Source organism: Carassius gibelio, chromosome A24 (assembly GCF_023724105.1).
Source record: "Carassius gibelio isolate Cgi1373 ecotype wild population from Czech Republic chromosome A24, carGib1.2-hapl.c, whole genome shotgun sequence".
In the NCBI taxonomy this organism is placed as follows: Eukaryota; Metazoa; Chordata; class Actinopteri; order Cypriniformes; family Cyprinidae; genus Carassius; species Carassius gibelio.
The window spans coordinates 6,183,683-6,196,965 of NC_068394.1; the positions used below are offsets into that span (position 1 = coordinate 6,183,683).

Genomic DNA, 13,283 nt, shown 5'->3' on the forward strand with positions numbered 1-13,283 from the left:
CTATTAATTTACAGAGAGCAGTGTGACCTCATCATGAGAGTAAATGTGTTTTCTGGATTAGCTCAATCTCTTTGACAAATAACAAGCCGATTAAAACACTTTCATAAACTAACACATTTTTGAATGAGACCATATCTCACGTTTGTTTCAATCTCTTTAGTTTTATGTTTTAGAGAAGGGCGGGAGACATGTTTGGTTGTCAGGTGTAATACAGAAAAATGTATAAATATTAATCCGATATGATGGAGTTGCCATTCCAAACACTGTGAATCACTCTGTCACACATGATCCACCCCCTGCAGACGGATCCATATTGATCAATGTGGACGTATCCGTTTAGATCCGGATCGGCGCGCTATTGTGACATCAGCGCATCAGTCAGCACAACAGAAACCGTTAATGCAGAACTGATTAGACCACACTAATAGGCATTTGTTCTGCTAGAGATGCAAAAAATCGATTTAATTTACTGATCAGCAGTCTGAACACCACTGTGACTCTATATGTGTAAAAACCTGGTTTTTAGTAGTGGAATTGGAAACCATTTTCCTTACGCTCTTTCCATTCTTTTAATTCATTGTGCAGTCTCTGATTTTCTTCAGTCTCTCCTTCCTTGTGATTTGAGTTGATCAGTGAAAGAATAGACCAGACTGAATTGTGGACCAGTTTGATTGATTTGATGAAAATAACTGAATCATAGAAAGATTCAATTGTGTATCGTACACTATCACATTCCCTTGTTGTCTTGCATCTTTCCATCTTTCTTACTTTGCTGCTTTCTCACTTTCTTTCTTTTTTACTCCTATTATGGTAAATGGACTGCATTTATATAGCGCTTTCAACAGACCCCATGGCCATCCAAAGCGCTTTACAAGTTGCCTCACATTCACCCACACATTCATACACCGACGGCGATGCCAGCCATGCAAGGTGCTATCTAGCTCATCGGGAGCAGCTGGGGTTAGGTGTCTTACTCAAGGACACCTCGACACTTGGTCAGGTGGAGCCGGAGATTGAACCACCAACCTTCCGGTTTGTAGACAACCTACATCAGCCACTGCCGCCCCATTATACTCCTAAGAGTTTTGCTCGTTCTGTTTTGGTTATGTATTTGCTTGCAGTGTGTGTGTGTGTGTGTGTGTGTGTGTGTGTGTGTGTGTGTGTGTGTGTGTGTGTCAGTGTCTTGTGTTAGTTCAAGTGTGGGAGATTGACAGCTGGCCCTGAAAGGTCTATATGAAGGTTTCTGTCTCACCGCTTACCAAGGACCCTCAATGCATTATAGCAAGGCTGATGTTTCATTTGAGACTTTTTTTTTTTTTTTATCTTTCTGTTGGTTTCTCTCAGCCATCAACTGATAAAGATGCTCTTTGTGCTTTAAAATGACAGAAGTTTTCAAATAATTCAAAAGTGACTCAATTAGCATGATCTTTATTGCACTGAGAGAAAATAAATTCTGCAATTATCCAGGAGTATCTCATGTGTGACAGGCATCCTGAGGAGGTCAAAAACACTTATTAACTTCAAACTGTGTGAGTGTGCATCATGTCTACCTTCTGTTTTTTTTTTTGCCTTTTTTCAGTGGCAACTAGGAAACACTAAATACAGTGTGTTTTGTGCAGAATTTTTTTAATTTTTTACTCGTGTTCATTTGTTAACTATTTGTAGTTTAAGTACAAACCGATAAAAAGACTTTTAGAATATGTAACAGGTTTTTAAGCAGCTGAAAACACCAGCATATATTCTGATTAGCATTAACCAACCCTATAGCAACACAGTGCATACTGGTTTCATTTTTCAACATTGCAGTAAAATTTATGTTTGTGTTTGGGTCTCAAGCCGGTCACACACTGTACGATTTTGGCGACAAATTTTGCAAATCCTAAAAGATTCCTCCTATCCTAGGCTAAAATCTGTAGTCTTTGATCATTAGTTTGAGATGTTCACCCACAGCCAGTTAATGACCATTGGGATCAAATTCTGGCAGTGTCAGAAGATTTGCTGCACAGTCCTGCAGTGTGTCTTCTACAACAAACGTCAAAGTGTATTCATTTTTCAAGACATGATCAGAATTAATGCTAGAGATTTCTTCTAACCATTGCTGTGATAAACACCGGTTGTGCTGCTGTTTTCATGTCGGTTTGGATTGCTGCTTACACTATCATTTTGAATGCGCAGGTATCGTCACCATTCATGAACTTTTCACGATCATACAATGTTACATTAATGACAACTGAGATCCCAGTGTGACATGATCATTATGTTTATACAGTCCGACAAGCAACAGTCGTAAGGCACTATTATCATTTGTACAGTGTGCATCAGGCTTTAAAGAATAGCGTAAAACAAAGCAAAGCACAATAAATAGACAGTTTAGCCTTAATGGATCGAAGTGCAACACCAGCAGTGATGTGCATTAGCCAGGAAAAAGGAGGGTAGAGCCCCTGGCCTCCTTCCAAACGGCCTGAAAAAGAGGATCTGGAAAGAGAGGGAGGATGAGATGAGCAGAGAGAGGAACCAGCATCTGCTTCGCGCCTCAGTAGTTTTAAAAAAAAAACAAACGAAGGGAAAAAATGTTGGATGCCAGTGACTATGAATACACCTGACAGTGTGTGACCATAGCAACCTAATTAGAAGGCCAACAGGATGAAGGCAGGGTCTGGTGAGAGACAGCAAAACAGGAGCTCAAAGACAGTTCAGCAGTGAAGACTGCAGAAAGATGGCTTCAGGTGGGGATGATTTGAAAAGAGAGAGTGATGATTTGTCTTCATCGGTCAACGTCACAACAGAGCCCTGCCTTTTATTTTTAACCCATTTTATAAAGTTATGTCTTTCTTTTTTTGATTCATGAACCCATATTTACTTTTGCTTTTTCATTTATTTTATTTATGCTTTTTGTATTTCTACTTCATGCATGTGTGTATGTGTAGTTTTTTTAAATTACCGTTTATTAATATTTTTGTATAACCCATATTTATTTATTTGTATAATTTTTTTTATTGTTAAAAAAGAATATATTATTTAATATATAGTTTAATTTATTTATTTAGATTATATTTATTTTTGTCTTTAACCCATATTTGCTATTGCTTTATTATTTTCATTATTTTATGTATACTATTTTAGAACTTTTTTACTTTTTATAGATCAAAAGTTATTAGTTTCTCTAATTTTGTATTATGTTTATTTATTTAGATTTAATATTTATTGTCTTTATAGTATATTTATATTATTTTTATTTTGTTTATAATATGTATTTTCATTTTTATTGTCTTTAGCCCATGTTTACTATTGATTTATTATTTTAATATTAGTTTTACATTTTTAAATTTTATACATTATATGTTCAGTTATTGTTTTATTAATATATTTTTGTCTTAAGTTAAATTATAAAAAATAATAATTTGATGTTTAATTCAGAATTTATTACCAAATGTACTGTTTTTTTCCACTTTAGTTGAATGAATTAATTATTATTTATATTATTTTTTATTATATATATGTTCCTGTAGCTCAATTGGTAGAGCATTGTGCTATCAAGCGCAAGGTTGGGGGTTCGATTCCCAGGGAACACATGATAGGTAAAAATTTATAGCCTGAATGCACTGTAAGTCGCTTTGGATAAAAGTGTCTGCTAAATGCATATATATTATATTTCCACATTTTAAAGATGTTTTGTTGCCATTAGTTTTATTGCCTCCAGCTAACCTGCAGCACAAATGTAAGGTTATTTATCATGCAATAAAAGAAATCTCGAACTGAAAGTGAGAGGGATCATTTTAGAGAAATGGACCAGGACAAAGGTCTCTGTCTTTCACTTCCAAGCCCCCTCTCTCGCTCTCTTTCTCTCTTAGCTCTCACTGTCTGTCTGGTAAGACTAATGGTATAAACCAAGCCTGGGGTTAAACACATTCTGTCCTTATCTTCCAGAAGCACTCACTGTTTAAACCGTAACCTTGTTAATCCAGGAATCCAACTCTAAAACAGACACCCCTCTTCTAAAATTAAAATATGATTAGTTTGTTAAACTCAACAGAGAAATCAATTTTAGTCCGTACTGCATCCATTAAATACCCAGGATCGAAGAGATTGTGTTTCCATTTTATCTCAAGCAGTTCTATAGGAATGGTGGAGTTCTGTTGGAATTGCAGTGTGTGTCAGTGAAGGTGAAACGGAGGGATCTCCCCCTCAGGCTGTTAGGGGGTCTCTTCGCTATAAACATTCCTCACATTTCTGCTGCTAATAGGATCAGAACTGTGGAGTTCCTGGAGCAGAGCTCTTTTATTGTGCACTTGGAGTCTTACAAGGATGGTGGTCTGATTCTTCTCTCTCACTCGCTACCGTTTGGACCCTGATCTGTTTTTTTTTTTTTTAAGGGCACTTGGTTTTTTCATCAGATTTTGGTTGCATATGGGAAATACACCGAATAATTAATTATTAAGTGAAACACACTAAAATAATATTCACGAAAATGTATTCTTTATCGTTATCAGTAGTAGTCATTGACATGATGTTTCAGATAAAAAATCTTATCTTACTTATACATTTTATTTATATATATATATATATATATATATATATATATATATATATATTTATATATATATATATATATATATATATATATATATATATATATATATATATTTATATATATATATATATATATATATATATATATAAGCTCACCTAAAGACTGGTTGGTTGGTTCTGCTAGTTTAGTTTAGTTTGATTTTTGTTTTGATTAGTTTTTGCTCTGGTTTTTTTCCCCACCCCATAGCACATGATCGAGGAGTAAACATTCTAGATTGAAGGTTAAAGGTCAGGTCATCCTAGACTCTCTCAGGAGAGCATCGTATTATGAGAAGGATTTGAACCACTGTATCACTGTTGTCTGTCTCCAACCAGAACTCTCTCTCTCTCCTCTGGAGTTCATCAATGTTGTACTTACCGTATTTTTCAGAATATAAGTCGCATCAGTCCAAAAATACGTCATGACGAGTAAAAACATATATAAGTCGCACTGGACTATAAGTCACATTTATTTAGAACCAAGAACCAAGAGAAAACATTACCGTCTACAGCCGCGAGAAGGCGCTCTTTGCAGGACCAGCCAAGTACGGTAATACGTGGCTTTTTAAATTGCACTCTGCTCTTTGGTTGTCTCCGGTTCATTGTCACTAAACATTTTGTGTGTTTGATTATGATCTATCTACTAATATTTTACAGATTTAGGGTGCTTTCACACTTGGTTCGCTTGCCTTGTCCGAATCTGCGTTCGATTGCTCCCCCCTGCCCCCGCTGGACTGCGTTCATATTATTTTATTTGGGTCCGAACCGCGTTGGGTCCGAACAGCTCTCTGCTTGCAGCGCGTCAGTCATGCTCATCAAAAAGTTTGTGAAACACAGACACAAACACACATTTGCATCAAGTAATATGTCATTAATAGCGGTTCACTTCCGCGATTTAGTATGATTGCGTTCACATCAGCAGCGAATGGAGTTCACATGAACAGTACCCCAGACCACCCTTTTTAAGCGAACTCGGGTGCAAGTTCGGAAGACAGCGTAGACATCCAAACGAACTGAACTCTGACGTCAGTCGAAGACAAAATCACTGGCCGCTGATTTCCCCATGATACCTGTCACAATTCACATCCTGACTGCTTTTTTAATGACACCCAAGAGCTCACACAGGGTTCCTTCAGTGTGTTGGTTTAGTGCTCGCCCCGTCCTTGCACATTTGGCAGATCTTAAACCTGCCAGGAGTCTTTCCGCCTGCTAGCATCCTAACATGTTATTTATCACCCACTCTGAAGCGAAACACCTGTGCGGGTTTAAGATAGCTGGTTTACGGGACCCCTAGGAAAGACCCAGGACCCCCTGCAGGTCGACGCTTCCTGCCTGACTTATTTACCACATTTCCAAGATGCTCTCCATTTCTTTTTGTGGTTCCTTTTGCGGTTCCTAATCTATTTGTGGCACTACTCATGTTATCTTCATAATTGATTTCTTTATACCTCTCTCCTCTTTCCTCATCTCTCTCTCACATACACTGCTGTCTTTATCTGTGTCTCTTCCTCCCACATCCCAAGACGAAATAATGGCCGCTCTGTAGTTAGTCACACTCCCTCAGCTGTTTCGGCTAGTGTGTGGCAGCGAGCACCAGGAATCAGGTGGAATTTACATTCACCCAAGCAAAAGTAGTTGTGCCGTCTTTGATAGTCAGAAAAATCTAGTTGAAAACTCATACTTTACTTTAACAGGTTTGATTGTGACATGGCTGAAATTTCCTCCTACTGCTTATCTCTGCACTCTAGGCAGAACGCTGCCTCCGCGAACATTCGAAAAGACACGGCGAGGCCCTCTTATTTCTTATTTGTTTGTGTATATTCACAGATCGGAGTAAAAATAGCTTGTTTTCTTGTTTTGAAGGATTCTGTAAAGCATCGTTTATCGGATGTCTTCATGGAGTGTTATATTATCATTTTAATTATAATGTATTATATGTATTATTTTGATGTATTAAATGAATGTTACTGTCAGATTGGATTTCTGCAGACTTCATTGCACATATTATACTGCTTATTGTTATTAAAAGCTGTATAAGTTTCCATAAAAAAATTATGCAGTCCAACTGTTTTTAACACTGATAATAATAAATCTGCAAAATAGAATAATTTCCAAAGGATCATGTTACTGGAGTAATGGCTGTTGAAAATTTAGCTTTGCATCACAGGAATAAATGACATTTAAAAATATATGAAAATAGTTATTTTAAATTCTAATATTATTTCACATTATCACTGTTTGTTTGTTTGATCAAAAAAATATCTTGTTATAAATAAATGTCTTGGTTGAAGGAATAAAATATTGGTCACAGATTATTGGTTTCTCTTTATATATATTAATATTATAGCACATCCACTAGTAATTATATATAAATAAATACATTTTTACAAAATATGTTAAACGATGCATTATGATACAAATGCCAAATTGTAGCTGATGTACACTTTTTTTTTTTCGATGCATTTCATTGTCAACTTTTATACCAATGCACTGATGCAAATTAGTGAATCTTCCCATCCCTAGTACAATATAATTATTGCATATATATTTTCCCATATATTTTATGGTTTTGAACTAGTTAAGCTGTCTTTAGCTGGTTCTTAAGGTCTCAGCAGATCACGTTGTGGTGGTTGGCCACACAGGAACATAGTGTGATGGTGCTGGGAAAGAACTTTGTGTCTCTTTGTCAATGAAACAACCAGACCTACAAACCCCTGAGTATCATGTTAGCAGAATTACCTCTTATGATTTAAGAAATATGTATGTCACTACATATACAGTGGGCCAGTTCAAAATGATTTCAGTGTTGTGGATCTTTTTTCCAAAATGTGAAAAAGAACCAATGCTTGTAATGCTAAAAATATCCATTCTGGTCCCATTGATATGTTACTGTGTTATCTTTGTGTGGTCAGAAAAGGTATTTATGAGTGTGAGAGAGAGATTTATGTGTGTACATAAATGTCCACACTGAATTGCTTTTCTTTGTCCAAGTTTTTTATACTGCGTTGTTACAGAGAAATGGATTTTCAAGTGGACCGTCTCCAGGATGACAGTCTAGAGTCTTTTTGCACAGTCTGGTGCTTTTTGCTGACAAAAAAATGAGATTTCAATTTCCCAACCCATACTCAGAAGCAGCAAGCGTCCCTGATGAAATTAAACCAGTCTGAAACATATTCACCCGGCCTGTCATAGTCGTGTCACCTTCAGATGGTTGTCAGGGGTGATACCAGTGGAGGTTGGATGCCTTGGCGAGGTGAGGGAAAAAAGTGTAGCCAGAGTCAGCAAAGGTCCTGCATCAATAATGCAGCAATGCTCCACTTCCCTAGTTTAAGTGCACCATTGGGAGGGTGGCACTGGGATTGGAATGTCTTAGGAAGCATTTGAATGGCTTTCTCAATATGCATGCGTGAAAACAAGAGCATGTTGACATCAATAAACAATATGGCGGTTAACACACTAATCTAAAGTTTTCAGAGTTTTTTGCCCATTTCCTTTCTGTGTGGGTGTGTCTGAAAGAGGAAATGGTACCCCCACAGCTGTTTTGTTTCTGGTCTGTCAGAATGGGTGACTGGTCTTTGTGCAGTCATCATATATTTGGATAGAGGCTGATTTGCATGTGGAGTTATGTCAGACAGAGAGTTGTGACGGCTCCACTGTGAGTTGTCAGCCCGAGGAGGAGTCTTCTAGTTTGCTCTGTCTAAAGCTCTGACCTTGAACTCCACATTCTCCAGTGATCCGTTGAGGCCATCTCTCTCAAGGGCCACATTTCCTTTCCCATGTCTCAGTGGGAGAGAGCAGGGTTTTAACCTCAATAATGAGATTTTTAATGACATATTGGATTGTTTTAATGTATTTGTTAAGTGTGTTTGATTCTAAAGTTGAAAAGCATGGATAGAGATGAGTGACTTTGGAACGAAGCATTCCCCCCAATATTCACATTAGTAGTGTTGGTTTTTCAATCGCTCTTCTTCATAATAGAGAAGATGCGCAAATCCACTTCATTTTCAGCATTTTTTGGTGCATCTTCTCAGTTAACAATGGCTCTGTGTAGTAACAGCTGCTCTATGTGAAATCACGCACCTGATGGAATTAACCGCTGATTAGAGAACCGGCTTTACTGACGAGATGCGCATTAACGATCGGCCGATCGTGATCGGAGCACCCCTACAGATTTCTATGTTCCCCGTTGACTTTGCCAGTGAAGCCTTGCACACAAACACACAAATTGAAGAGCTTCTACCCAAGCTGGCATCAACCAAGTCTTAATTCAATGATGAAAGACTTCTATAAAAATAGACTTGTGTTCAGTAGCTTAATTTATGAGTCTGCACACTGCAGCAGTCCAAGCTCGTAGTATGACCCTCAGTTATTTTGTGAGGTGCCCCAAGTCTCAGTACTGGGTCCATTTCAATTAATAATGTGGCTATCTCAGTGTGTTATTAGTATTGACTGGCCTTGCAGAGAGCTGGCAGACAGTTATTGGCTGGGATTTGGATCTGCCGTGTGTTTTGATGGGGCCCAGAGTTTAATCACTGTGGAAACATGAGTTATTAAAACGGGAAGCCTTGGCACTGCAGAGGGATCTCGGATGTCTCTCGGGCTCACTAATGATAATAAGCCTTCAGCTTTGTCCCCAAAAATTGAGAAAGGAAGAGAAAATGAATGAATAGATTTGAAGATACTGAAAATACAGAGTCAAAGATTTAGAGAATTAAGGAAAAGATCAACAAAAGTAAATCAGAAGTCAGAGAGTCATTTTAGCAATGAGCTCACATTCTGGTCTTGCATGTTTGAGAGTGTTCTTGTTGTGGCAGGGAAAGTGTTGAAGTGCTCATAATGATCCTATGCTTTCTGTTAGGGCCTGGTTAATACATGCACACTGCCACCATGTGGTCAGTAAGGGCACTATATGCACAGTGAAAGGATATTTGAATGCACAGTGTGGGCTGGATTGCCACCTCTTGGCCAGAGGCAAGATTATTTCAAATGTGTAACCAGCTCTCGGGCATTTTAGAGGGAATCTGTTTCCTTGGCATATTTGGTCACAGGGGTGTGAAGAGGTAATGTAGGGTGAAGCACAGCTGGAGCTGGTGGTGAGGGGGTTGTGGAATTTGTAGCTGAGAGCTAAATCTCTCTGTCTTCAGTTGGGTCGAGATTAATCTGCTGAAAACCACCTGCTAGATTGTTGGCAGTGCTTGGTCTCCCTCCCACTCCACAAATCCTTTGCATGGTTCCGCCGAAACTCACTTTTCCCTGTGGCTTGTGTCTCTGTAGCATTCTCAGAGTGGCAGAATGCTCTGGTAAAGATATTTTTTATGTATTGTCAGGAAAGGTCTCTATAGTGTGCATGCAAGCAGTGAGTTATTATTATTTAATTTTTTTGTGTGGTTTCATCTCCATCATCTGACCGCTCTCACTTCAAAACAGCCTTTCACTAAAAGACTCTGAGCTAGGCTTGTTATTTCACTTAGTTCAGCTCTATATATTGACTGGCAAAGATGTTTGAAGATGTATAGGTATGAGTTTTTTCATTTCTTGTTAAATAGGGAAGTGCGTGCATGGACATATATGATTTTGTACTCTGTGTGGTGAAAAAGGCCACTTTTGTGAACATTTTTGAGTGATAACAAATTCATTATTTAATCATAGGTTGAAATCCGTTCCTTGAAACCGATTCATTTGATTGCATTTTAGCAGATGCTTTCATCCAAAATGACTTGGTATGTGCTAAACGTGGTTTTCTTTTTAATCAGCATGTGCACTGTAATAAATAAATAAATAAATATATATATATATATATATATATATATATATATATATATATATATATATATATATATATATATATATATATATATATATAAAATAGATTATTATACATTTTTGATAAATAAAATACACAATATGTTATATACATATACTCCAATGTGTACACTTCCAGACCTGGAACGTTCCAGTCCTTATTTTCCTCCTCCTATCAATCAAATGAGTATCAAAACAGACGGGATGTGAAGTGGTGGGAAAGGATTAAGGCATTGGTGCCACAGGGCATGCTTTGAAGTCTCTGAGCAAAAGCATTTATTGAGTCACTGTTTACACCTGTTGCATCCTGTCTTTCAAAACAAAGAATTAATTGTTGGATAAAGATGAAGATGTACACGTACAGGTGGCATTGTGAAAATTTCCTTTTTTTTTTCTACTGTGAATGTTTTGTTGTTGATATTAGCAGTTTATTATAGCTCCAACAGCATAACTTTATTAGCAACACCAAGGTTATGGGTTCGATTCCCATGCAGTGAAAGACACTTTGGATAAAAGAGTCTGCCACATGCTTAAATGTAAATATTTTCATAATCTTGTATGTGATTGTTTTTTTTTTTTTTAGTAACTAATGGAGTTGTCCTGTTCTGTTTCCTGCAGAAAGTTCTACTATATCACTCTGCTGAGGGACCCTGTTTCCCGCTACCTTAGTGAATGGAGGCACGTTCAGCGCGGGGCGACGTGGAAGACATCCCTGCACATGTGCGACGGTCGGACTCCCACTCCCGAAGAGTTGCCACCCTGCTACGAGGGCTCAGACTGGTCGGGGTGCAATTTGCAGCAGTTCATGGACTGCCCCTACAACCTCGCCAATAATCGCCAAGTGCGCATGCTGGCCGACCTCAGCCTGGTGGGCTGCTACAACCTCTCCACGGTACCCGAGAAGAGGCGCTCACAGCTCCTGCTCGAATCAGCCAAGAAAAACCTGCGAGACATGGCTTTCTTCGGCTTGACTGAGTTCCAGCGAAAAACACAGTACTTGTTTGAACGCACCTTCCACCTCAAGTTCATCCGGCCCTTCATGCAGTACAACAGCACACGGGCGGCCGGCATCGACCTGGATAACGACACGATACAGCGTATCGAGGAACTCAACGATCTGGACATGAAGCTGTACGACTATGCCAAAGACCTATTTCAGCAGCGCTACCAGTACAAGCACATGCTGGACCGCCGGGAGCAGAGACTACTGAGAGGACAGGCATCTTTCCACAGCCCGTTCCGAGAGGACGGAGCCGGAGGAGAGGGTACAGCACGCCTGCCAACCGAGGACTACATGAATCACATCATCAACGGATGGTAACCGCCCACCCCTCTCCAGAGAGACCGCAAAAGAGACACAGTAACAAAGGAGAGGGGGAATAAAGAGACCCAAGTGGAATATCCATTCCCAGATCGGAGAATTCTACACCCCTTCCTTTGGGCGGGAATATGGGACCAGAGAACGTTCAAGAAATGAGTCCCTGAGCGTCTCGCTTGGTGCACCATTTCATAGGCCTTTTTTAAATAAAAGTTATGCCATAACATAAAATTATAAGCAATTTTTTTTGTTGTTCAGCAAAGTTTTTCTTAACCTCCATCTGCAGTGTTTCTCAAAATGTGTGATTCAAATGAACAAACAGGTTTTAATATCTGAGAATCTATGAACTCTTCAGGAAATTATAAAGATTGATATATATATAAAATGTATGTATGTATGTATAAATCTTAGATTGCCATTTTTTTTTTTTTTACCTGGTGTGAAGTGGATGGAGCTGAAAATGATTAGCAGGTGTTGTGAGTATGATCTTAATATATATATAACACGGAAGAGTCCTGTTTTTCATGAGCGTTTTTATCATTTTTTTCCCTTTGAGTGTTGATTCCCAAACAGATTCTCAAAAGCCCTGGAGATAGTGTTGGAAAACCATTCCTGACAGATGTTTCAAACTGCAGTACTGGTACCCAATAAAATGATTATACCATCACATAAGCATGTGCTAGTTTATACAGTATGCATTGCATGTGTTTGTTTTTGCACATTTGCTGTGATCCTTTTACCCAATGCAATGCAGTATGCCCACATTTTGCATTGAAAATCATGCACCTTATACAAAATCTTCTTGGTTTTCTGATCAGGATTCACCATTTGTCCTTTAATGGCCATTAAAGTTGCGTTTGCCTGCATGTAAAACATGTTAATTGAACTTGCACTGAGCGTGTTGTGGCTTTACATCCCTCACAGATAGTTCTCGTTTGGCTCTGTGTCTGTGGGGACTCTTTAACTCGCATCTTAACATTTCCCTCCAGCTGAAACTCAAAATAAACACTGCGATCGAAGCCATGATTTGAGCCACGTCAAAAATGCTTATGGGAAAAGAGTGAAGAATGGATCATATGTTACTTTTGTCTCGGATCAGTCAGAACATCAGATCAGTGCTGAAGATAGTGTGACCATTGCTTTGAGTGTATATGTTAATATGTACATGTGTGTGTGTGTGTGTGTGTGCGTGTGTCTGTGAGCAAATGAGGTGTCTTGAGTTTGCTTCCCAACAACATTCAGTACTGTATTTCTGTTCATGACACCTGGATCTTTACAATTAATTACCAATAAAAAGATATTTCTTTCCTTCTGTTTTTCTTTCCTTTAAAGAGCACTAAAGTTAAAAAGTGCAAAACATGGGCATTACACCAGTCTTCAGTGTCACTTTCCTTCAGAAATCATTCTAATATGCTGATTTACTACTCAAGAAACTTTTTTTATTAATTACAATGTTGATAACAGTTATGGTATTTTTTGTGGAAACCATAAGTCCTTTTTTCAGGATTATTTGATGAATTCAGAAGCTCACATAGAAATAGATATCTTCTGTAACATTAAAAATTGCTTTCTTGCTGAGTAAAATGTATTTCTT

At 38.2% G+C, this 13,283-nt stretch overlaps 1 protein-coding gene across 1 annotated transcript in view; it reads left to right on the top strand.

Moving 5' to 3' along the window:
- LOC127946351 (heparan-sulfate 6-O-sulfotransferase 1-B) overlaps positions 1-12,997 on the top strand; it is a 60,883-nt gene extending 47,886 nt beyond the window's left edge. Inside the window, exon 2 of the mRNA XM_052542874.1 lies at positions 10,990-12,997. Within this exon, the coding sequence (XP_052398834.1) occupies positions 10,990-11,692 (703 nt within the window). The 3' untranslated portion in view covers positions 11,693-12,997. The remainder of the gene's footprint in view (positions 1-10,989) is intronic.
- The last annotated feature ends 286 nt before the right edge of the window (positions 12,998-13,283 follow it).